At 40.5% G+C, this 26,564-nt stretch overlaps 1 protein-coding gene across 1 annotated transcript; it reads left to right on the top strand.

Moving 5' to 3' along the window:
* Window positions 1–4,291: 4,291 nt before the first annotated feature.
* Window positions 4,292–25,042, top strand: LOC142103852 (transmembrane protein 178B-like). Its single transcript, XM_075188112.1, has 4 exons — window positions 4,292–5,101; window positions 15,629–15,742; window positions 22,119–22,256; window positions 23,553–25,042. Exons 1-4 carry the CDS (start codon window positions 4,645–4,647, stop codon window positions 23,795–23,797), a joined length of 954 nt encoding a protein of 317 aa, XP_075044213.1. The 5' UTR covers window positions 4,292–4,644; the 3' UTR covers window positions 23,798–25,042.
* Window positions 25,043–26,564: the final 1,522 nt, after the last annotated feature.

Below are 26,564 nucleotides of genomic sequence, written 5' to 3'. Positions count from 1 at the left end.
TGATGTGGATGTGGCTGCGTGCCCTTGAGCTTGGCACGCCCCTACTGTACATTGGCTACGGCAAAACACCCTGCCTCACCCCATTCAAACATAGGCTATAGTAAGTGTCCTTTGTGTTGATGACACAGCGTACAGGGTGACATCCACGGACGTATCGCTTGGCATGTGCATAGTGATTTTGTGGTTGATACGCTAAAAATCGGCAGATACGTGCATGGATGAATCGGGCACTTAAGCTGGGTACACACTACAGAAATTTCAACCAACTTTTTATGCCGAGCGATTTTACATGTGATCGATGTTCCGATCGCTCGGTCCATGGACTGCATACACACTAGCCTTGTTTAGGACGATAAAGGGAAGAGCGGACGTCCCTTTATCGACTTTTTACAGCCATGTTGTCGTGAGCAATGACTGTAAATTCATACTCGTTGCTGTGGATCGGTCGGAAGTTTATACACACTACACAGCGGAAACGAGATTGGAACGAAAATATTAAACGGTACGACCAACCAAATGAGGCGATAATCGTCCATTTGGGCAGACTTTCGACCATCGTGTCACTGCACACACTGACCCGACTTTTGAACGAGCGATCGTATGTCGGCTGTTTGAGCCGATTATTGGACGAAAACAGTGTAGTGTGTACCCAGCTTAAGAATGTAATCTTGTAGATTTGGTACTTGATTTTACCTCCCACTGAGACCAAAGCATTAACCAGCTGGGAGAAGCATCTTCTTTCCCCGGAAGAATAGGAAACGAAATTTACTAACCCCCAAGTGCCTTCATCATATAGAAATATTTTATACATGAACTAATTTCATTTACTTTACACTGATGACACTTCATAAAACGTCTCCCAAAATATCCAAACTTTGGTGTAACTGTAAAGAGGAAGGTGATAATTCACATATTTTTGGTGCTTCCCAAGACCCTTGTGAGAAATGGTATTAACACTGAGCCGATCACAAATGTTACATTATCCTGTAATCCATAATCTACTCTGTTTCATCTTTTCCAGTATTACATCATTATTAATATATTATTGGACACATTCTCATAGCAACAAGAGCAGCTATAGCTGGGGCTTGGAAAAGTCCTAACCCACCATTATTAGTTACAATTCAGACTAAGATCTTAATGAGCAATGAGCCAGAAACCACCAGTATGAAGTACACAGCTGGACCCTCTTCTTCCTTGGATTAATAGATCAAATAACAAAAGTATATTTCTGACCAGACTTCATCTCCTGTGGTTCCTTCTGTATAAGCTTAAACATATTTTTATATCTTTGTATTTGTTTTATACCTAATGTGGCAATGGCTTCCCTTGATATTTAAATGCTCTCTTCAATGTTATGATGTGTTTGACCTGATTTCTCTTCATTGTAAAACTATCAAGTTCCATTCACTTACATTCCCATTACATTTTCCATACCGCCACGTCTAAATTTGAGTGCAGCATGGTGGCTCAGTGGTTAGCACTTCTGCCTCACAGCACTGGGGTCATGAGTTCAATTCCCGACCATGGCCTTACCTGTGAGGAGTTTGTATGTTCTCCCTGTGTTTGCGTGGGTTTCCTCCAGGTGCTCCGGTTTCCTCCCATACTGGTAGGTTAATTGGCTGCTATCAAAATTGATCCTAGTCTCTCTCTCCCTCTCTGTCTGTCTGTCTGTGTGTTAGGGAATTTAGACTGTAAGCTCCAATGGGGCAGGGACTGGTGTGAATGAGTTCTCCGTACAGCGCTGTGGAATCAGTGGCGCTATATAAATAAATGGTGATGATTCACTTACATTCACATTACATTTTCCATACTGCCACTTCTAAATTTCCCCTTTGACCACTGATGGACAGTTGCATTGTAGATAGCTGACCTTGATGTACATAGCATTGTCCACCATGACTACTACAATCACTAGATATGTAGCCAACCACAGTGCAGTCTTCATGTTGTGATTTTGTGCTTTAAATTTGATATGTGTGCTTGACGTAAACCTCTTCTGGTGATGTCTCTGAGATAATACTATTGCTATAAATTGAATGTTACTACAAACCAACCTTTAAATGTAACGCACCGAGAATTTCTCTCCCTATCTGGTGCAATTTGTTTCAGTGCCTTAATAGCATCAACAATACAGCCTGCGTACTGCAGCCTATAATCTTACATGCTCCTTATACCTTGAAATCAATTTAGAGCAGGATTAGGCATTTCAGTCCATGCTGTTTGCTTTGTGACACTGATAATATTTGATATGCAAACCATGCAATGAATTACCTTCTTGGTAGCGGTGATACATATTTATTTTTACTGGTGCATTTCCTAATCATAAAAGGACAACATGTCCCAAATTCCTTTATCCAGGGAGCTTGCAGTTTCCTCATCCCTGCCTCACTTTTTATATTCCTCTATTGAGGGCTTGGTTTCCACAGCGACCAAAGCAAAGCATTTAACAAACCACCCTCAATTTCTGGCACAAAAAAAATAAAAAATAATTAAATATACTTCAGCAGGTTGGTGCTTGCAAACTCCCATAGATATATATTTACATCATCATGTGGAATAGGAGCAATAAACGTGATGCTTTTTTGATAGATATATATATATATATATATATATATATATATATATATATATATATATATATATATATATATATATATATGGGTGCCTCTCTGTTTTCTATAGAAATGATAATACATCACACACACACAAAGCTTGTCAATCTCTCAAGCCTCTTATTGTCATCTTTTATCATGTGTGCCAGAATGACGTCATCTAAAAACCCCCATGTAGCTACATGATGCTTGGCACAGGAAAGTGCCATTAAGTAGATCTCTGCAGTACTGCAATGCTTTGCAGCTGCAGAGAGAGGGTTAAATGGAGGCAACCTCCAAATAAATCCCAGCTTGTCACAATGTGACAATACATAGACACAACACCCTGAACACACATCTCCAAAGCTCCCACTGATTGACAGCTTGAACTCCAGCAGCTGAACACACCGCCAGGGCTGTTACAGTGTCACACAAAACCTGCAACACACAGCTAGCCCCCACCCCCAACTATCCTGGGCTCAGTTATGGGGACAGATGGCACTCTCGCATCTCCGCCTCTTAATGTGGGGACTAGTACAATGCACGGGGGTGGACTGGATGTAGACTGCCCCCCCAGCCTCACACATCCTGTTTAATCGCGAATCAACATTTTAGGGTGGGGAGGGGGTGTTTAGATGAAATGCACAGGACCAAGGATGAAAAAGAAGAGAGCATAGGTGCAAGTTAATGTGAGACCATAGTAACATAACGTGCAGGTATCAGAGAATAGGGAACAGGTTTGGAAGGAGGTTTAACACATTTTATTTTGGGCTATTTGCAGAAATTCCTGAGAGATAGCAATAAATCGTCAGCAATATATACCATAGCCATGTAATATATGTGTGTGTGCAATATAACTGATACAAGCAGGATATTAATGACATATTGCAGGGGAGGGGGTGCCAGATTATACCTAGGCTGTGTGTAGAGAATGCATGACACATGGTAGCATAGATGCACACACATGCATGGTGCAGGGGATCTGGCCAGGACAGACAGGTAGATGGATGGGCAGACAGACATGTAATATATGTGTGTGTGGAATATAACTGATACAAGCAGGATTTTAATGACATATTGCAGGGGAGGGGGTGCCACATTGTACCTAGGCTGTGTATAGAGCATATATGACACATAGATGCACACACATGCATGGTGAAGGGGATCTGCCCAGGACAGACAGGTAGATGGATGGGCAGACAGACATGTAATATATGTGTGTGTGTAATATAACTGATACAAGCAGGATATTAATGACATGTTGCAAGGGAGGGGGTGCCACATTGTACCTAGGTTGTGTGTAGACAGGGGTGGGCAAACCTGTCCTCAAGGGCCATATCCAGTTCATGTTTTTAGGATTTCTTTAATCATGTACAGCTGAGTTAATCTATTTGGCTGGGTCAGTAATTATCCCACCTGTTTCTACAGACAGAAATCCTAAAAACATGAACTGGATATGGCCCTTGAGGACAGGTTTGCCCACCCCTGTAAGAGCATACATGACACATAGATGCTCACACATGCATGGTGCAGGGGATCTGGCCAGGACAGACAGGTAGATGGATGGGCAGACAGACATGTAATATATATGTGTGTGTAGATCATACATGACACATAGATGCTCACACATGCATGGTGCAGGGGATCTAGCCAGGACAGACAGGTAGATGGATGGGCAGACAGACATGTAATATATGTGTGTGTGTGTGTGTGTGTGTGTAATATAACTGATACAAGCAGGATATTAATGACATATTGCAGGGGAGGGGGTACCACATTGTACCTAGGCTGTGTGTAGAGCATACATGACACATAGATGCTCACACATGCATGGTGCAGGGGATCTGGCCAGGACAGACAGGTAGATGGATGGGCAGACAGACACTACACATATAGCGCCTCTCCCGGATACATAGAGATCCTCAGAGCTGCTGGAAGACTCCTCCCTCCCGGCCTCTCATTTCTCTCCATCTAGAGAGAACAGCGGATCTGCGGCTGATGCTGAGACCGGTGCCCGGGGTGTAAACCCCCCGGTGTTCCCGGTACCGCTATGAGGCTGCTGGCTGGTGCTGGTCTGTGCCTCGCCCTGGCCGCCCTCGCCCTGCTAGCGGTGGCTCTGTGCACCGATCACTGGTACGAGACCGACGCCCGGAGACACAGGGACCGCTGCAGGAAACCGGGGGGCAAACGGAACGATCCCGGCTACATGTACACCCCCGGCCAGCACCTGCCCCTCAGGGGTGGCCAATTAAGGACCCGGGCCACACAAGGAGGGGAGCTGCTGCTGCCCAGGGGGGTCCGGTTCATCTCCAGAGTGGGAGACCCACTGGTGAGCAATAGGGAGAGCAAGGACCGTCCCGCGGTGGCCCGGGATGCTCCCGCTCCCCGCCCTTACCTGGCCGTGGATTCCCACTGCACCCGCCGCTATAACTCTACAGTGTCCGGACTGTGGAGGAAATGCCACCGGGAGGGGTTCGACAAGGACGCAGAGGAGCTGATCTTAAAAGGTATGGGGGTCCTCCTATGTAATATACTGGGGTACAAAGACCCCTGGTAGAGGGGGGCATCAGCAGAACAGGTCTGATGCTCATAGAAGTCAAGCAACAATATTGGGGTACAGACAACTGGAGGAGTAATTCAATATGGGTCTGACAATATTGGGGTACAGATTTTCTGTGTATATATGACACCATTGAAGGAGTGATTGAATGGGGGTCTGACAATATTGGGGTACAGATTTTCTGTATATATGACAAAACTGGAGGAGTATTTCAGTAAGGGTCTGACCATATTGAGGTACAGATTTTCTGTATATATAACACCATTGAAGGAGTGATTGAATGGGGGTCTGGCAATATTGGGGTGCAGATTTTCTGTGAGTTTGGCAATATAGGGGCATGCGAGATATGACATAATTGCAAGGTTAAGGGGAAAAGGTCTGGACATATTAGTGATACAATTCATATGCATGGTCTTATAGCTAAGCAAGTAATCGCATATATTATGGTCATAATGAGACACATGTAGTGTATGTTTCACCATACGATTGCCCATTGGCTATTATACTGTACATTGGGTAGGACTGAGGGTGTAATGTTTAATCTGGTGGCACAGATAGATAGCTCATGGCTAATAAAGCCTATGGGGGAGGGTTGAATAAAAATGGGGATTATGTAGGTGTGAATGGAAATCATGTAACTCATAATATTAGGGTGTATGATGGTGGGCTATTGTGTTATAATAATGTAGGGGAGGAGTCATCATTAGGGGCTTGTAATGTGTGTGTGGTCTAATGTGTGCAGGTCTGTTAATGAGGATTTAATGGGCATGTGATATGGATGGCAGGCCTGATGTATCCATCTCACATGGGTCTGAGATGGCAATTATACATTGTTGTTTTTGAAGGGAGTCTCGTGAGGAATCCACTGACTGAAGGATTGATCATTTATTTGCATTGCTTATTATACACATATTATATATATGTATATGTAGATATAAGAAACAAATCTGTTATAATTTGCGGGAAATTTGATTCATTCTATAGGGATAATCCTCAGATAAGTTCCCAAAGGTGGGATGGAGATTGAAGTCTAGAATCAAGATAGATGGGTAGCGATATATTATATAGGTCAGGCTCATACTACAAGTGAATACTCTATTTTTATTTGAGACCTGACAACTGTGATATTATTCCCGACTCTTTAATCCACCTCCAGCCTCATCACCCACTTAGATGTGTATAGAAAGAAACCGGAAACCAGCACAACACGCTATCTCGGTGACACACCGAGAGAGTGACATACATTTCTCATCCACTTTAATGAGCTGATATTTTAGGAATACAGACTGAGAATGACGCGGGTTAGGAGAAGAGAGAGAAACATGTCCCATTTCTCACACTACAGTTAATACAACTGCAACTCTCATTAAGAGATAATGGTTAGATAATGAGGTAATCACTGAGTACTCTAAAATTACACAAAAGCTGTTGATATTTTGGTTTACCGCTCCATGTGAGACCAAATGCAGTAAACAGATTCAGGAGGAGACTACAGCAATGTAGGTGATAGATTCTTACTCTTATATGTGGTATATAAATCACGGTTACTATATAGATCCTATTTTAAATTGAAAACAGTTTACAAAGCGGTGATGTAGAGGGATCATATCATTATAATATAATTTTACAGAGAGGAAGATGAGTCTCTCTACAAAACGTCCATGTTATATCTCTATTATTTAACATTTTATTTAAGTCCAACTGCTCCCATTTAGATTCTTGCCTCACTAAAAATGTCTACTTGTGTTGACAGTATAAAATAATCCTTCATTTATTTGGCAAAGGTTGATTGCCATAGGGGTGAACTGCAGCATACTGCTAAGGGAGGGTACTGCTCCTGGAATGAGGTTTTGCTGCTGTCCGTGGTTGCTGAATGTGGAAATGCACTCACAGCATGAACACAGAACTCCAGAGAGGCCTGTAAGTGTGATATATATATATATATATATATATATATATATATATATATATATATATATATATATATATATATATATATATATATATATACCCGTATGGCTGACAATAAATGAACACTGTATTCAAGGGCACAGGCCTTTTTCCAGATCCCTGCATATTAACCTCAGTGAGCCTTGCCCCCTATTCGTGGAAGATGAATGCTTGGATGCTGCTCACCTCACGTGTTAGCAAAACGATTCCCCTACGTGCTACAATTTATTTCTAGAGAAAATTGCCCTCTCTGCTAACAAATCACGTTCTTTGAGGAGAAATTTGCGCAGGTAAAGATGTTTTATTTGTGAGAAATAGAGTATTAACTGCTTCAGAACCAGAGGGGACTGGGCATATCATGGTTGGGAGTCATAAAAACAAATGATGTTGATGTTGGTAGGTGCAAAAGAATGGGGAGGATCTTTCAGCAGCAGAGAATGGAAAAAAGCCCGATGCCCACAAGAATTAAGTTGCTGAAAAGGTGGTGGGTGCAGGGAGCTCGCACACAGTAGAATGTAAAAGAAAATTTTGAAGTGCACCGTATTATTGGTTAGGGGCAGGAGCAAATCGCGGATGATGATATCTTCGTCACTAGTGGATCGCTTGTGATTGGTTGTTTCCAATTGCAACGCTCATCCTGATTGGTGGTTTCTTTGTCGCTCTGGCATATATTATACGCTTTGTACACCAGATGGGATTAACGCAGTGGATTCCAAACTTTTTCAGTTCAAGGCACCGTTGGGGTCTCCAAAATTTTTTCAAGGCTCCCCTAAGCCAAAATAATTACCAAGTAGTCCCCCGCCTTGCTTACCACTGGTCCTGGCCAAGGCACCCCTATGAGATCGCCTAGGTGCACAGTTTGGGAACCACTGGGTTAACGTTTTATTGATGCCTTACTTATAATGAATGCATTTTTTCACACTTAAATAGATAAAAACATGGGCACAAATGAGATATAAGTGTCTGGGACGTGTGCCTGGTGTAAACCGTATACTACTGGTGCGGACCTGCAGGGATGTTAGGATGCATATGGGCTTAAATACGTTATTTTTACCTCCGGCTTTTTTGAGCGTAAATTACACCCCTTTTTCGGTCATCTCTGCATCAGGACCATTGTTCCTAAAAATAGTCTACTTACCACTTTATTATTTGTTTTTTTGCAGAAGTTAAGATATTGGAAAGAGCTTATCGGATATTAGTTCAGGAGTTACTGACCTTGAGTAGAAAACTGGGTTTAATTATTTGCAGTTACTTATTGACAAACTTAACTGAAATAGATGCTTCTGTGGCATGTTATTATCTGAGCTGCAAGCGTCCGTTGGAGAACTGTATCCTGTCAATTGATGAGCTCAGTACAAATAGGGGATACCAGTTATTTAACCATTTAAATATTAATATTCCATGAACATAGTTGTTTATGAACAGATCCACCATTTATACAGCTACAAGCAGGGCCACCGGGCGTTGAGCTGGTCCGATTTGTAATGTGTAGCAGTTTTTGTATATTAGCAGATTCCTTTGTCGCGTTGTTGTTACGTCGCGTTGTGGCGCGGTTTCTTTCCAGCAGTCAAACAATTGTTTACAACCCAAAAAATTCTGTTTTCAATATTTGTTGCGTTGACGCTATGTGGTCTAATAGGTTACTTTTTCAATACTAGATAACTATGTAAGATGTGACAGCTTTACCTTGAGAGCTGTAGGAGATTTTCGCCAACAAACAACCAAAACAAAGGAACAAACAAACTTCTTTTATTTATACAGAAGAATAAAACGTGAATAATGTTAATAGTTGTATAATGCACCCTAGATTCAAATATTATAACTAGTAACTACCAATGTGATATCACAAAATGACATTCCAAATTACATCCTCCCTCTATTATATATAACAGTGATATTTGAAGTCACCTTCGATTTGCCTGTATATATCACTTGTTGGTCTATGTCAGTGTTGGCTAACCTGTGACACTCCAGGTGTTGTGAAACTACAAGTCCCAGCATGCTTTGCCAATATATAGCAGCTTATAGCTGGAAGGATATGCTGGGATTTGTAGTTTCATAACACCTGGAGTGTCACAGGTTAGCCAACACTGGTCTATGTATATATTTATGGAAGTGCCAGATTTCTACTCTTTCCTCCATATTTTCCGTCCCTCCACTGGGGGGCGTGTCAGGAGGAGGAGTCAGGAAGCTTGCATGCATGGTAATGAGATTAATCATTACCATGCGCCGTGTGCTCCGTTGCCTCCTGCATGCACTATAATCCGTCACCTATGGTACATAGGGCCTGTCAGACTTAGGGGTATATTTACTAAACTGCGGCTTTGAAAAAAATGGAGATGTTGCCAATGCAACCAATCAGATTCTAGCTGTCATTTTGTAGAATGTACTAGATAAATGACAGCTGGAATCTGATTGGTTGCTATAGGCAACATCTGAATTTTTTCAAATATCGAGCATAATAAAGATCTTCCTTGGTGCAGTGGGACATTAAATAAAATATGTGAGCATTCTGGCCTGTTAACGGCATAACTTTTTGGTGATAGTAATTGTTTGCACCCCGAAGTAAAACATATTATTGGAAAACTTATTTATTTGCTGTCACTTTTCCCTAAAAATAAACAGAATTACCCCAAAAAATGTCATTTTCCTGTGGATTACTATAACTTCCTGGCTACAATATCTGTTTCAAGGAATTTTCATTTTAACTTTGACTTCACTGCTCTGTAGAGTTGTGGTCAATATAATTTTGTTTACAATTAACTGAAATACCACTATTACATTTGCAGTCAAGGTTTGATTCAATTTTGCTATTTTTTTTTATATTATTGTTCAAATTAAATGTAGTTGCTTTCTTGTACGTTCCTCCTATTTCATTAGGTTTTGTGTTTTTTGGTTGCTATTATCTACTTTCTGTGCTTTTCTGTATTTATGCCTTTAATCATGCTTTGTTAAGCAATATGTTTTACTTAATTGTTTTAAAAGGAGATCTTTCATTGTGTTCTCTGAAGCAATCAAATATATACCGGCGTAGATTTCCTACCAATGAACAGAGCCTTTAATCCTTAATAATCCATTAACTGCTATCCTTTTACTTTGGTTCCTGGATAAAGATAATTTGTAAGGATGCCAGATTTTCTCTCTGTGGCATCTATACGTCTCATTCTTCATGCTGACCTTTTAGCAGAGACAGGCTGATAATTAAGCCCATACACTGTCTTCTAGCACACAGAGGACAGGTGTTTCTCCATGCACTCAATTAGTTTAAAAAAATTATTTTTAAACCCGCCACATGTTTTAAAGCACCGCCCCTATTGTCCATAACCCCCCCCCCTTTTTTTAAACTGTTCCAGTTTTTCACTTTTTGTTTTTACTGATAAATAAATCCCATGCCTTTGGTCACATGGCCATAGGAGACAAATGGCCTTTGTCAAGCTACACTCTTGTCATAAAGCTGCCACATCCTACAGAATACACTGGGGATTATTTTGGAGCATTGATCCTTGCACCTGTTCCAAAGGTCGTGTCACACAGAAGCACAGGTGGATATATAGTGCCTTTGTCTGGGTCTTTGCTAAAGCTTCCTAAAAGGAAAAGTGGAGTTGTTGCCCATGGCAACCAATGAGATTCTCGCTATCATTTATCTAATACACTTTCGAAAATAATAGCTAGAATCTGATTGGTGGGAAAATCTCCAGAAGTGCTCTGTGCAAGAGTGTAAACATCAAAGTCCAACATCTACCACATTAGTACCACTCTATTCAGTAACGTTAAAATACTTTTTTGATAAGCCCCGTCCCTTTACGGACTGCAAATCGGGACTGTTGGGATGTGTGATCTTATAGTTTAGGTTGAGACTTGAAGATCTCAAGCTTTGAGGTGGTACAAAATTCAAGTCCTGTTTTGGACTGGAAAAAAACATGCCCCTTTATTTATCATTTAATTTAAATAATGTTCCTCTGAAAAACTAATTGCACTGGTTCTTCTAATCCATAATTAGCAACAAGTAACGCCTTCAACTCGCCCAAATCCTCCTCTACCTGTGGAAACTTCTGCTCGCCAGAAAACATTGCCATCTCGCTCCAGGGGCAAACGCAGGATTTGTAAAGGGGGGTTTTCACACCACGCCGCCAGTGGGCGTGACCAGCATGCATGGGCTATAATAATGGACAGTGCTTGGCTGCTCTCCAACTAGTCCTATCTCTATAATATACATGGGCAATGCTGCATGTACTACTGTTAGGTGCACGCAGCTCTCCCTTTTCAAGCAGAGCCGTGTGAAGCGGGAGCAGGGTCCAGCCACCTCAATTATACAGTGCTCCAGGCTTGGAGGAGGGTTTCCAGGCACTAGGAAAACCCCCTTGGTTTGCCTATGCGCTCTGTAAAGCCACGGGCCCATCAGCATAAATCTAGGCACTAGGTAATTCCCTTTATTTAGTTCTATACTGACTCTGATGTCACTGAGTGCAGTACATTCACACAGTCTATGTAGCAGGTTAGTACATCAGATGTCCTATCACCAACAGTCCCAGTGATTAGACTCAGAGAGGGGCGTGGCTTTATCAGAATGTGGGTGTGGTTGGCAGATTATGGGAGGTGTTTATTTTGTCCTGAATTTACGCTTTAAAATATTGTGAGTTTGAGCTGTGTGAACACTATATCACAAAGATAATATGTTGTCTGCTTGTGAGGTGCCAGAAAAACATTATGTCACCCACAACTGACTTATCCTGTGAAATCATTTGATGTTTATTCATATGACAATGTTACCTATATTAGGAGTCCAGACCAATAAGTTATGAATCCCTGTATTATATTGTTAGGACAGTGATTATTTCCCTTGTGTTCTCTGTTATGACATCCACTATATATACTATTGGGTAGACGTCAAGCTGTGCTTAAGAACCACTGCTTTATAGTGTTGTTTTTTTTTATGTGTTTTCAGATAAAGAAAATTGTTTTCAAAATATAGAAAGTCTTGCAATTTAATATTGTTGTCCATAGAATATATTAGTTAATTACATTGTGTCTATAATTATGTTTTTGGATAGCTTATAGTCACCAGTTAAATCTGTTCCAGGTCCTCATTAGAAAATGTGAAACCTGCAGCTGTAAAAAATTACAGGTCAGCATATTTAATATATGTACCTGTCAACGGCATACGGTGGAGGCAGCCATTTTGTGTGAGACAATATTCAGCCCATTAATTGACTAGTTCTTATTCAGTTGATTAGCTGCATTCTCATGAATACCATTACCCCCACGAAATGGCTGCTAAACCTGTGTAGCTGATATGTTTACATTTATAATGTTTAAAGTAAAATTGTTTGTTGTTTAGTCTCAAAACCAGTGTATTATGTTTTAATATGGTTTGATTCTAGCTGGCAGCTGACATAACTTAAATATACAGCTGTAGGAGTCATTGTTGCCTCTGCTAGCCAAATATATTAAATGCAGCAAAAGAAAATCAAGGTTATGTATCTATCAAAGCAAACTGAACCGTTTAAAATATGTGCTCTCTTTGAAAAAAAGTGATTAGTAGCAATACAGACAAATTGCTTTCCTATATATAAAATTTTTTCCTGTGAGGTATAAAATCTGAACGTTATTTATATTTAATAATAAATATCAGGATATTGCAGCTATGTACATTGCCATGGTAGTTATCAGGTGGCCATAAATACGCATTTCTTAAAGGTGATGAAGTTATGTATTTATTATTTGTGGTGCAGGTTCCCTTTAAGTAAGATTGCCTGAACCTTGGCTAATGAGCCGTGGAGGCATCTAGAAACTAATGCATTTTTTTTTTCTGTGGGCTGATTAAATATTTAAATGATTGTTGTAGGATGAAGTCAGCAAGTTACATGTTGAAACTTTGGGCCAGTGTTTCCTTTTGCTTGGTCATTTAGTGAAGATGGCACACCGGTATGTCCGAGATGCAGTAAGAAGGGCTATTTGGGATGGACACATCTAGAGGCGTTGGCAGTAACCCAGATAGTGCGGAGCTGCAGCTCTCATGGTGCTGAAATGTTCCTGGTTTAGGCTGACAACACTTATGAAGGGTTAGAGATGCCAAATCAGCCATTTACCAGACATACATGGAGCACATGTTGCATAGCAGTGATTTCAGCTGAATTCCTGCCTGCACAGGAGCAGCTGAAGGCAGGATGCAGCATGCATCTGCTTTAATCGCAATGCAGTATGTCCTGAATTATGAATGCTGCATGGATGTACAGCAGTTATGTTACATGCATACTGCAAACCTGCAAAGTGCCACCTGTAGGCATGCAACATGCATCTTCGTATGCAGCACGTGTAATCCATATGTTTCTAGATTAACCAGCCTGGCTGAGCTAGTAACCTGCGAGATAGGTGACATTTGTGTATATGTACTGCTGATTCTACGCGTATCGTACGTGTATCACACTGTGCATGCCCACAACTGGCAGAAACGTCTGTGTGCGCAGTTCTGTTCCGTGTGCCTGTGAGTGCAAATTACTCTTACTACAGCCTAGAACTTTGGGGAGTAAACTGGGAGGGGAAGGGGCGTTTTTTCCTTACGATTCAAGATTTGGGAATCACAAAGTTACTTGTATTTCTGCCGCATCTCTTATTCCAGCTACAGGGCTAGTCTAAGTCCTTATCAGTAGTGATGACAGTCTCGTATGCATGCTATAACATGTGTTTGCAATCATGAGCAACTGCAAAAATGTATTTTGTTCTCAGTAGACATTAACAACATTGTAAGAAATATATTTCATTGGGGGGGGGCTTTTTTTTTTTACTGTTAACATTAATGGGCTTGTTATTATCAGTTAACAATAATGTAAGATTTTTTATTTATTTTCCTGTGTGTTAGTTTCCGAATTTATAATCCACATAGGTATTGGACGCATCCTGCTGCGTCCGATGTAGTAGAGCACAGCAGACACAGCACGCGCATCTTGAGATCTGTGACCTGCTGAATTCGGGCGGACGTGAAGCCTAAATACGTCATACTTGCCAACTTTTCCTCATTGGCTTCAGGGAGATCCCGGGTGAGGTGCATGACCAATCTCATTATTTTGGTCCCGCACCCTAAACGATTGTCACAATTTTGGCCAATTACAGCAGGGGCAGGGCTAAGAAGACGCGATATTTGCGTAATTAAGCCCCCTCCCCCCCACCACTTATATATTGCGGGGGTGAGAACCGGGAGGTTGCCCTGCTCTCCCAGTAGGTCTCCCAGAAATGAGGGAGTCTCCCGGACATTCCTGGGAGAGTAGGCAACTATGCGCTAAAGATAAGCAGCTAATGAATCTCTAGAGACTGAAGTGTCTTTTACATTTCTGTCTCCATTACTGAAGTCATGTTGTCTTACCTGTGGTCTCTGATTAAATCTTGGTCTCCATGAAAATGGCCACTTCCACAGGCATCAATACATGGACATAGGACACAATTTCTGAACTGTGTCATCATGCCACAGTTTGCGAAGCCAACCACGTCTTGTACTGGCTCAGCATCAGGGAGGATGCCAGACTCTTCAGGGAGTGAGGGAGATCACCCCTATTTCAGGGAGTCTCCCTGACATTCAGAGAGAGTTGGCAAGTATGAAATACGTGCAAGTAATACTCAAGCAGGTTGCATTTAGAATACGTGCCTTCATGAATCAGGCCCTTAGTCTGCAAGTTAAAGCTCTCCTTTTTAAATTGAATCAAACCGATTATTTCATATAGACTCTCATATCTAACCATAAGACAATCTGAAACAAGTAACCACAGGTGGATAGTTCTCACACTGATTTCCTCTGTGTCAGCACCTCTGGGTGAGAAGTTCCCACCTATGCATGTAGAATCCTTGTCAGTGTATGTACTATTGTTAACTAGCTGAGCTAGAGTTCAAGCTGTAAGCTATTCCTCACCGTTATAAAGCTGTATATACAAGGACATTATTGGCTGCATCAAAATTCTGCTGTGATCTGAGCACAAGCGAAGGTAGAAATAGGGATCATTTGCAAGATAAATACGGTGCATCCAAACACATAGACATTAGAGAAAGCTTCAAACCAGATTCTAGCTATCATATATTTAGTACATTCTACAACATGATAGCTAGAATCTGATTGGTTGTTATGGGCAACATCTCCACTTTTCAAACCAGCTGGAAAACTCTCAGCTTGATACATTTACCCCCAGATATAGAAACCGCACAAGAAGATTATGTTATGGATTTGATTGATTAATGCAGACTGAGGCTATCGTTAGGCCGTTTCCAGTTGAACTGTTTGTACGGGTCAGTAGTTCACAGCCCAACCCCTTGTGTTTCTTTCTGGATTGCAATATACTAATCCTGCTGAGACACTCTGAAAGTGTACTAGAGTATATTGCAGTGTACATTAATAATACAATGATATACTCATAACATGTCATGTTGTGCACAGATTTATCACAATACATACATTAACCAACACTCTCTGTGAGAGCAGATATTAGGTCTGCCTTTGATCTCTATCCTTTATGTTGCTGACACAATTCTTCCGTTTCAGGAATCGTTAAACGCTGCACTCCGGTTCGATATCACTACACATCATCCGCACTTCCACCGAACCTGCCAATCAACGTCACCAAGACCATCCGTCAGGATGAGTGGCACGCTCTGCGTAAGTTCCATGTCCTATCTGTTTACTTAGAGTGCAGCCGCGTACGGCCTTACTTACCGTACGGACAAGCTAGGCTCCTGTTAGAGAAACACCGTTAATGGGGAAATATAGAAATGGCCTTTATTTTTTTCAGTATGGGGGTGTTGGATAGTGGACTTGAATATGTCAAGGAAATATTCATGCATAATATACAGCCATGTTCAGAGCAAGTATCAAGTACTTTTTTTGTTAAATTATAAATAACAAGGTGGCCTTTGTCATATATTGGCGTGTCCTCCGCACCCAGATAGAAATCATGTGACCTTTAGATAGAGCGAATCGGGAGACACGGAGCACAATTGGTGGATCTTATCTCTGGCTAAGCATACCTAAAGTCTTACATTGTGACATTTGGTCAGCCATGTTGGAAATTTGTGGTGTAAGGTTGTGTCTCGTGTGTATCTATTCTGCCTGATCACACTTCTGTTAGGACAGGTGATCGCATCAGTTTATATACGTGGTAATAAAGTGACCACAATGCAGGGCCCACTTGCAGTCTGCTCATTTGGCCTGATCAGCCAGACCTGTATAATCTATCTCCCCAGGTATTTGGCCATTTTGATCACCTGTCATTGAACAATCCAATCAATTAATATCTAGTAACGATTACTAATAGTGCGCATACAAACATGAAAACCTTATATACTTAGATTGTAAACTTACCGATTGTTCTTATGAGGAAATTCAACGTCACTAGTTTGTTTCCTCTTCCCCTGTGACGTTTACCTGCTTTTCTCCTCATAAAAAATGATTCTGACTTTAATGTTTTTTTTTCTAATGAGCTCTTAAACTGAGTGGGTTTCAGTTTACTCAATAGAAATGCTGGCAACTTGGCAGCAATGTAAGTATTTCAATAACATTTCCATAACGCAGATACCATCAAACAGACTAGCAATGCAAAGGGGCCTGAACTATTGTCGGCAAAGGAAGGGTGAGAACTGGAGATCACAGACGCAGCCCCTGTGCCGTATTTACAGGGTAGAACCGTACAGAAACACCTACTATAGTGGAAACCAAGACACAATACATTGTACAGTGATAAGATAGTAAGATCCTCAAACAGGTCTGCACTTCTTTTGGAGGATTCCATTGTTAGAGGTTTGTGTTTGGGAGCAGCTCCCAGAGTCCAATCCACAACTCAAACCTACAGCTCCAAGAAGAGAACAAGAACGGATAGGAAGAACGGCACAAATTACCTGGCTAGTACTGAAATTACAGCTGTGGAAGAATTTAGGAAGACTTCTCTTAAGCAGGTGACAATCGCCATGTCTTTTTCCGAAAGATGTGGGCAGCACGGTGGCTCAGTGGTTAGCACATCTGCCTTACAGCACTGGGGTCATGAGTTCAGTTCCCGACCATGGCCTTATCTGTGAGGAGTTTGTATGTTCTCCCTGTGTTTGCGTGGGTTTCCTCCGGGTGCTCCGGTTCCTCCCACACTCCAAAAACATCCTGGTAGGTTAATTGGCTGCTAACAAATTGATCCTAGTCTGTCTGTGTGTGTCTGTGTGTGTGTGTGTGTGTGTGTGTGTGTGTGTGTGTGTGTTAGGGAATTTAGACTGTAAGCCCCAATGGGGCAGGGACTGATGTGAGTGAGTTCTCTATATAGCGTTGTGGAATCAGTGGCGCTATATAAATAGATGATGATGATGATGATGATGAAGGATTACCAGTACGAAGTGGCGTGAAAGAGGTGGAATTTGGATTTATAGAAAATAAAAATAATGGCCTGCACCCATCTTCACAGGCAGCTGGAATACTTAGCGAGCAATTTGAATGCTTTTTTAGGAAGTATTTAAACTAGCAGATGGGGGAAGGGGGACAGTAAAATCAATAGGTGTAAAGAATATGCTCCCCCACACAAGAGTTATTGATTGGGCAGACCCTTACAGCAGGAAATATATCTGCAGCAATAACAGGCAGCTCAGATATTGCAGCAAGGAATATAACCACAGCAACAGCAGGCAGCTCACATCAGAATAAACATCATAGGCAGAAGAAGAATTAGGGAATAGAAGAAGAAGTGTTAATAAAAGTACTAGAGCTATGTGTATGGATGATTGCAGTTTGGCAGGTAAAATCCCAGAACTGATTGTGTTGATGATTAGAGATGATCTGGATATTGTGACCATTATGGAGCCATTGTACAAAGAAAATCATGAATGGGACATCCGCAAATCTTCTATTTAGGAAAGAGAAAGTTTGAAGAATGGGACGTGGAGCTATGAATGTAACATAAATGCTACTTTAATACAAACTACTGGAGAAAAATCAGAGCCACTTTGGGTGACCCTAGAAACTGAGGGACATGGATATTCTTCATACTGGGGTGATCTACAGATCTCCAGGACAAGAAGAAGAATTTAATTGAGGACTTTAATCTATCTGATGTGGCTGGAATAGGTCTAAATAAGAGGGAGCATCCCTTAAGGAATTGGTGAGAATTCCCACTCACAAAGAAGCATTATTGGATTTAATACTTCTAAATGATGAGAGTATCAGTGTGACCAAAAGACTAGGATCTAGCAATGATCAAGCAGTATGGTTTAATATAAACAATTTGACAGCGTTAGATCATACCACACTAGGGCTAAATGTAATAAGCAACGGATTTTATTTATTAAAGGCAAAATTCACTGTGTTTTACATTTAATAAAATTGCCGTTTTCAATATGGCCGTCACAGTCTCCGAATATCGTCGATTTTGACAGATCCACTGCTTCATACATTTACCACTAGGGGGTAAATGTATCAAGCTGAGAGTTTTTCGGCGGGTTTGAAAAACCAATCAGATTCTAGCTATCGTTTATTTAGTGCATTCTACAAAATTACAGCTAGAATCTGATTGGTTTCTATAGGCAACATCTCCACCTTGCAAACCCGCCGGAAAACTCTCACCTTGATACATTTACCCCTAGATGTTAGATGTTAAGAGAGCTGGTTTTGTCGAGATGAGACAATATGTAAGTGATTCTTTGGCAGAATTGAAGCATTTGAATGGAGTTCAGTAGCAATGGGGAAAAGTAAACAGTACAATACTAAAAGCAACAGCCCTTTATGTCAGGAAAAGAAACACAATTTGCTTCTCAAAGGAAATAGCAAATAGAAATGTAAGCAGACTGAACAGAGCTAAGACAGAGTTATATCTAACTCTGCAGAGAAAGTAATCAGATAAAATATTCTCAACAGTAGGAAAAGGGGGTAAATAGTACAACAATGGATACATAACTTATAAAGGAGCTGATAACACCATGGAACATATTTTGCAACATATTATTATTAACAGGAGTAGTTCCAGAGGGCTGGAAAAGAACAAGTATAGTCCTGCTGCTTATAAGTAAGGAAGAGACTGGCAACCACAGACCAGTAAGCCTGACATCAATAGTGGGAAAATAATGGAAACACAACTGAAAGACTGAATTATACACATTTACAAGTTGCCGATCTGCATGGATTTACTATTGGGTAATGATGTCGAACATATTTCTTTTTTAGAATGGGTGACTAAGGTAAAATAATTAAGGCTTCTGTCCCACAGAATAATACTGCTAAATAAATTGGAATGTTTGGATTTGGGTTCAAAAGTGGCTAAATGGACAAGATTTGTTAAAGGATAGACAACAGAGAGTTGTATTTAATTGAATATTTAATAGGAGGGAAAGGATACCAGTGGCGTTCCTGAAGTATAGAGCAGTATACAAGGTAGATGCAACAAACAAAATGATTAATAATCTAGTAGACTAGAGGAATGGTGAGACCTTCCCTGGAATCCTGTGGTCAGTTTTGGAGGCCATATCTACTTAAGGACATAAATAAATTAGAGAGTGTGCAAAGATGGGCAGCTAAAATTGGCGCATAGTCTAAAACACAATACATGCCAGGAAGACTAAAAGTTCTCAATATGTATAGTTTGGAGCTGAGAATGGATATGGGGGGTGTGATAGAAGCTTTAAAACAAAGTAAAAGATAAAAGTATTCTACAAAGAAAGTAAACTGCTAGAGGACATGCACTAAATCTGGAGATTTAGGTGGAATTTGAGTAAGAATTGCTTTATAGAGAGTGTAGTGGATAGATGGAATAGCCTCCCAACAGAAGTGGTGGAGAATAAGGCTGGGTACACACTACAGGGTTTTCAGCAAATTATTGGGCCAATCACCCGATAGACGACCGTTTAACCCAATATCGCATTAGTGTGTACACTTAGACAATGAACGATAGTCCTTTTAAAATTGATAGACAAGTATGGAGCTTATACTCTAACAGATGAACAAAAGCATATAAATTCCAAAAGCAGATAGTCACTTTAAAATTGCCTAAATCGATCCAACTCAAGTCCAGAAAAGTATTGTCCAGTACAATATCCTCAATGTTCCTGAATTCAAAGTTTTTAGTTCATAGGATAATAATATTTGTCCCAGTATTATGTTCTCCACCGATGTTCATCCATACAAAAAATGAAAAGATCACATTACCGTGGGTCAGTGCAATTCTCTATAATCAATGCATATGTAGCACCAGTGTGGTATTAAATTTAAATTATTCACCACCGTGTGTAATAAATCACTTTTCATTAGGTAATACACTTACATAAGAAGAGACTTCTTGTCCAAAGTCAACACAAAAGCACGTATGGAACTCTTCAATAATTTTCACATTGATCTCTGGATTTTATCTCAAAGAGAGCAAAAGAATAGAAAAATGCTCCACATAGTGCATTATCCAAAATAATTCTATTTAATGTTTACACACCATAAAAACAAATAAAATAAGTACATAAGAGGATTTTCGCGGACGGTCCCGATAAAGCTGGACCCTTACCCTGTGTAAGATGGTATCAGGCGTGTAGGGAAACCTCTATGTCCCTCTCCATAGATCAGGAAGCCGGCTGGTTACCGTTCCATGGTGTGCAAACATTAAATAGAATTATTTTGGATGATGCACTATGTGGAGCATTTTTCTCTTCTTTTGCTGTCTTTGAGATAAAATCCAGAGATCAATGTGAAAATTATTGAAGAGTTCCATATATGCTTTTATGTTGACTTTGGACAAGAAGTCTCTTCTTATGTAAGTGTATTACCTAATGAAAAGTGATTTATTACACACGGGGGTGACTAATTTACATTTAATACCACACTGGTGCTACATATGCATTGATTATAGAGAATTGCACTGACCCACGGTAATGTGATCTTTTCATTTTTTGTATGGATGAACATCGGTGGAGAACATAATACTGGGACAAATATTATTATCCTATGAACTAAAAACTTTGAATTCAGGAACATTGAGGATATTGTACTGGACAATACTTTTCTGGACTTGAGTTGGATCGATTTCGGCAATTTTACAATGACTATCTGCTTTTGGAATTTATATGCTTTTGTTCATCTGTTAGAGTATAAGCGCCATACTTGTTTATCAATTTTAAAAGTTTTATCTATATACATACATAGATGGGCTGTATGCCAATAGACAGGGGCAGCTAAGTACTAGTCAGCGCAGACATATCCATAATTTTATATAATCAATGAACGATAGTCGTTCCAAAGCATCGACCAACGTTTGTTTTAATTAATCAGTAGAACTATTAAACTGATTCAGTGATGGAACGACATCCTTCCAATCCTGCAGTGTGTATGCACTCGCCATCAGTATTTCCATAGAGTTTACAGAGTCACAATCTTTTCAGCCAACAGTTGTGACCGTTGAAGAGCACAGATCTGAAGGTAAATCTTTTAAAACATGTATAGTGTGTACGCATGCTGATCACGACTGTTTTTTCAGTCATTAGTAAAATCGTTGTAGTCTGTACCCAGCCTTATACAGTAAGGGAATTTAAACATGCTTGGGATAGACACAAGGCTAAATCTAGTAAACAAAGTCTGTATGTTCTCCCTGTGTTTGCGTGGGTTTCCTCCGGGTGCTCTGGTTTCCTCCCACACTCAAAAAACATACTGGTAGGTTAATTGGCTGCTAACAAATTGACCCTAGTCTCTGTGTGTGTGTGTGTGTGTGTGTGTGTGTGTGTGTGTCTGTGTGTGTGTCTGTCTGTGTGTATGTTAGGGAATTTAGACTGTAAGCCCCAATGGGGGAGGGACTGATGTGAGTGAGTTCTCTGTACAGCGCTGCGGAATCAGTGGCTCTATATAAATAAATGATGATGATGATGCTTGTCCTCCTTTAGACAAGCTGGATCATTATCGCGTTGGTAGCTGAGGTCTATGTAGTAATATATGGGGATTATTTGATGCACCACATTTGGACCCGTACTTGCTCACAGGCAGATAATGCAGTAACAATTGCCCCCACATTACATTCTCTTGTCTTTCCCTCCCCCAGATCTGCGCCGGATGACCGCTGGCTTCATAGGAATGGCAATCTCAATCATTCTATTTGGATGGCTCATAGGCGTGCTGGGCTGCTGCAAGCAGCATGACCTAATGCAGTATGTGGCTGGTCTGCTATTTCTCATGGGAGGTGAGAAGAGTTTTCACTCCACTCCGGGGTAGGCCAGAATAAGCTAATTATCAGCAATTGACTTGTCTCTTAACAAAGAGATCATAGATTGATAAGGGGCTTCTTCAGACAAGGACAATGCATGGGAGAGATCGGTTGTAAGAGCCTTATTATAATTATATATTTTTTTCTGAAAACAAGAAGGTAAAAATTTTGTCTTATTATAGTTGCTAAAGTAGATTATATTACTTGATTTTCTTGTTTTCCATTAAAAACTCCTAAAGTTTGTTGCTTTTAATATTAAAGCCCGTGTGACAGCTTTGAAAATAATCACTGATTGTAATTATAAGCTGAAACGCACTGAACTAAAAGGGGAGAACAAAGCATTAAAAAAGAGTAACTTTGCACCTGGGCAAGACCATGTTGCATTTAAAATGTGGGGACAGATTTATAGTTGGGGAAGGGCATATCCTAGATCAACTTTAAATTTCAGTATAAAAATAAAGCTATCAAGTATTTGTGCGCTAGATAAAAAAACAGCCAGCATTTAACTTATGTGCAAAGTAATAAACTAATTTGCACCCCTTGCATTGTTACATGGTTTGTCCAGGAGAACATTTACTCCTTTTTTTGCCTTACTTTCATTAATGACTCAGGCCCAAAGTATTTTTTTGAAGATAAGTAGAAGTTTTCCTTATAAGCACTGATATTTCTGCTATATGTATATCACTAGCTCATTGCTTTTGATTTTTAATTGCACATATGGCATTTATTGGCCAAATGAAGTGAACGTTCCATGTAACTTTGTCGTAACCGGCCGTTTGGCCTGATCACCACGTGATCAGCCTAGTGGGAAATCTGCAGTTTGTCGATTGGGCCCAAATGAGCCAATTTGAACGTGTTTGTCCAGCAAGCTGGTCCCCAAGCTGGCCAGACACATGGTGATTTTATAGACCAATTTGGCTAATTTGCATCAATTCATTTTAGAAAAAAAATCTGCAATTTCAGAAATCAATAATTGTTTTAATAGGTTTCCCTTTTTTTTTATAACACCCTGAGACAGCGTTAACAGAAGAGGCATACTTGGTATATAGGCATTCTCCTTTGCATGGTGAAGCTTGCAGCAGAAGTAATCTCCAACATGTATAGAGTGAAGCGATAAAAGCCCTATCGTTGCCAAAAAACACCCATTTGCGCCAGCAATAGGGCTTTTCTCCTTTTTAATACGACTCCCTCTAAATTACAACCTGTGCTAAAGGCATTGTGCATATAGGAGAGATATAACCCTATATTGACATTTTTTTTTTCTTTCTTCAGGAACCTGCTGCATCATCTCCCTCTGCACCTGTGTTGCCGGTATCAATTTTGATCTTTCTCGATATCCGCGCTCCGTGTACGGTTTACCCGAAGACATCAGCCACGGGTATGGCTGGTCAATGTTCTGTGCCTGGGGGGGGCTGGGACTCACCCTTCTGTCTGGTTTCCTCTGCACCCTGGCCCCGTCTCTCAGTGCTTCCCAGTCTGCCGTTCACAAACCCCGGCAGGAGAACGGAGCAGTGTGACCTATGGACGGGAGCAGACGTGACCAGCCCCTAGAAAGGACACGCCACCAGACTGAGGCACCCACATCCCGCTAAAGGAAGTTGTTCTGTTCAACTTGTGTGTTTGGTCTGACCATGTGGTTGCTCGTGAAAATTGCACAGGTGTGAACTTCATGTGAACAAAGGGAATTGTGGGACAGTGTGGTAGGGGACATGTTACACGGCCAGGAGGGAATAATGGAATTTCTCACTATCGCAACGCAATGCAGAAGAAGTTAAACTTTTAGGTGCTGGAGTGAAACCGGGAGGGAATACCAGAAAGTACATCTTACGCAGCGGTAATCTAGAGGTTCCATACAGTGGTTCTACAGGATCCAACCTTCTAGACAAATCTAGAGGTTCCATACAGTGGTTCTACAAGGAGCCTTCTGGACAAATCTAGAGGTTCCATACAGTGGTTCTACAGGATCCAACCTTCTAGACAAATCTAGAGGTTCCATACAGTGGTTCTACAGGATCCTCCTAGACAAATCTAGAGGTTCCATACAGTGGTTCTACAGGAGCCTTCTAGACAAATCTAGAGGTTCCATACAGTGGTTCTACAGGATCCAACCTTCTAGACAAATCTAGAGGTTCCATACAGTGGTTCTACAGGAGCCTTCTAGACAAATCTAGAGGTTCCATACAGTGGTTCTACAGGATCCAACCTTCTAGACAAATACTTTGATCCTTGTACAGAGACATTGGATCGGTTTGGAGCAGCTAACGGCCATTGCCTAAAGGTTCAGTGTTTGGGAATTTTGTATTCACCTATATATATATATATATGATGACAGGTAAATAATTTTTACATGTTTTAATACAGTACACAAAACCGCCTTACACATCCATAATTCCCTATTTCAAAAATTCTCTTTGAAATGTCACCCTGAGTTTAGTGCCTTGGCACACAGCAGGGCCTAGGGTACATCCGGAACGTACAGACTTCCTGCCGTGCCTTCTAGTATGTCACATGAACCTACAACAAACATGAGGCTCCACCATAGACGCTTCGGGAAATAAAACAAATCATTGCCGTTACAAGCCGCTCAAACGATGACTTCACAACGGGAGGCTCTAGCAGTGGATGAGGACTGGAATACTCTGTGGGTTGGGGGTTTGTGAGGGAGAGGTGGGAGGAGGGAATATCGTGGTTCTAGATCACCTTGTTTAGGTGATGTAATGTACATGTGGTCCCATCACAACTTATAAAAAGCACATAATAAACTGGTTTATTGTCAGTTATTTCTCATAACATCAACACACCAAGCTTGTCTACAGACTTTCATCCCTACAAAATAACTTCATAGATACCTTTTAATACAGTAACTTTTGTAATCACTTTATCCTCCCTTTTCCTATAACCATGTTGACTAACCTGTGACACTCCAGGTGTTGTGAAACTACAAGTTCCAGCATTGCCTTCCAGCAATAAGCTGCTTTATATTGGCAAAGCATGCTGGGACTTGTAGTTTCACAACACCTGGAGTGTCACAGGTTAGCCAACACTGTCCTATAATTACACTAGCAGGACCTATCTTTCTCTGTGAACTAATAAATACCTGCTAAATGTGTCTCTTCCCATTCATTTGCATAGAACACCATATCACTTTAAGGGGGAATTAAACAATTTTTTTTGGGGGGGAGGGGGTTTAATCAATATGTCAAAAATCTGAAAACTAAATTCAGTATTTTGTAATAAAATTAATTTTTGTGCCTTCTAAAAAGAATAAACATACCTGGATTCCAAAATGATTTTTAAATAATCTAATTCATACAATGTAAAGTGAGACACACACCTGTAATGCGGCTATTCTGATTAGGCCGCATCTCCTGTTACACCTGTTACTAGATTATCTTTATGTGTCTTTACTAGTAACAACTAGTAAACTAGTTACCCCAAACCCTACCAGCCCGGGAGGCTGGGATGAGCCCCAGTGCTATTCAGCATGAGTGGCTTTCCCTGTGGGGGGGGGGACACATTTTGTTTAACATAATGTATAGAGATGAAAAAAAACCATCCGCGCTAAATAGAATAGCTGCCGCTAATTATACTAATGATAGAATCCACCTAATTTCTATAATATAACATATAACAAAGTAAAGTATAACATACGGCGCTAAACTTTTGCTCATACAAAAATATACAATATAATAGAGTCCAGAGTTATCCAGAGTCCATACCATAAAATAATCCCGGAATTGATCAAATAATCCACCTAGATATATGTTCACTGAATTCTCAAGTTCTTCTCCCATATACTGAGAATAACTACCAGAACTTGTAGGGATAAAGTCCTGTTGGTATTGTTATCCTCAAAACAAAGAAAAAACATGTATCAGAATGAATCAAGTAGTATTCCCCTTATTCAGACACACCTCATGTGTTCAATTCTAACTTGAAAGATTTTCATATAAAGTCAGAAAGGCCCCTCCACGTGATGTTTTATAGTGGGTCATGCAAGAAAATGTGACTAAAAACATGTATTCACACCATAATATTCACTTACACGATTAATGGTGTAATTCGCCACATATCATCATAACTGGTTTGTTTGTATCAGAAAGATGTTTCTCCTGTGGATTTTCTCCCATACATTTTTCAAGATGGAGAGATTTCAACAAAACAGGGAAAATAAAAAGGATATATAGTGTTTTATCCTTTAATACAAACAGCTACCAATATTGCAATGAAAAGTACAGAATTAAAAAGGACAAAGTCCAATCCACAAAACAGCGTATATAGATA

This window comes from Mixophyes fleayi, chromosome 10 (assembly GCF_038048845.1).
Source record: "Mixophyes fleayi isolate aMixFle1 chromosome 10, aMixFle1.hap1, whole genome shotgun sequence".
NCBI lineage: Eukaryota > Metazoa > Chordata > Amphibia > Anura > Limnodynastidae > Mixophyes > Mixophyes fleayi.
The sequence above is the reverse complement of the archived record's forward strand: the minus strand, read 5'-3'. Positions and strand labels throughout refer to the sequence as shown.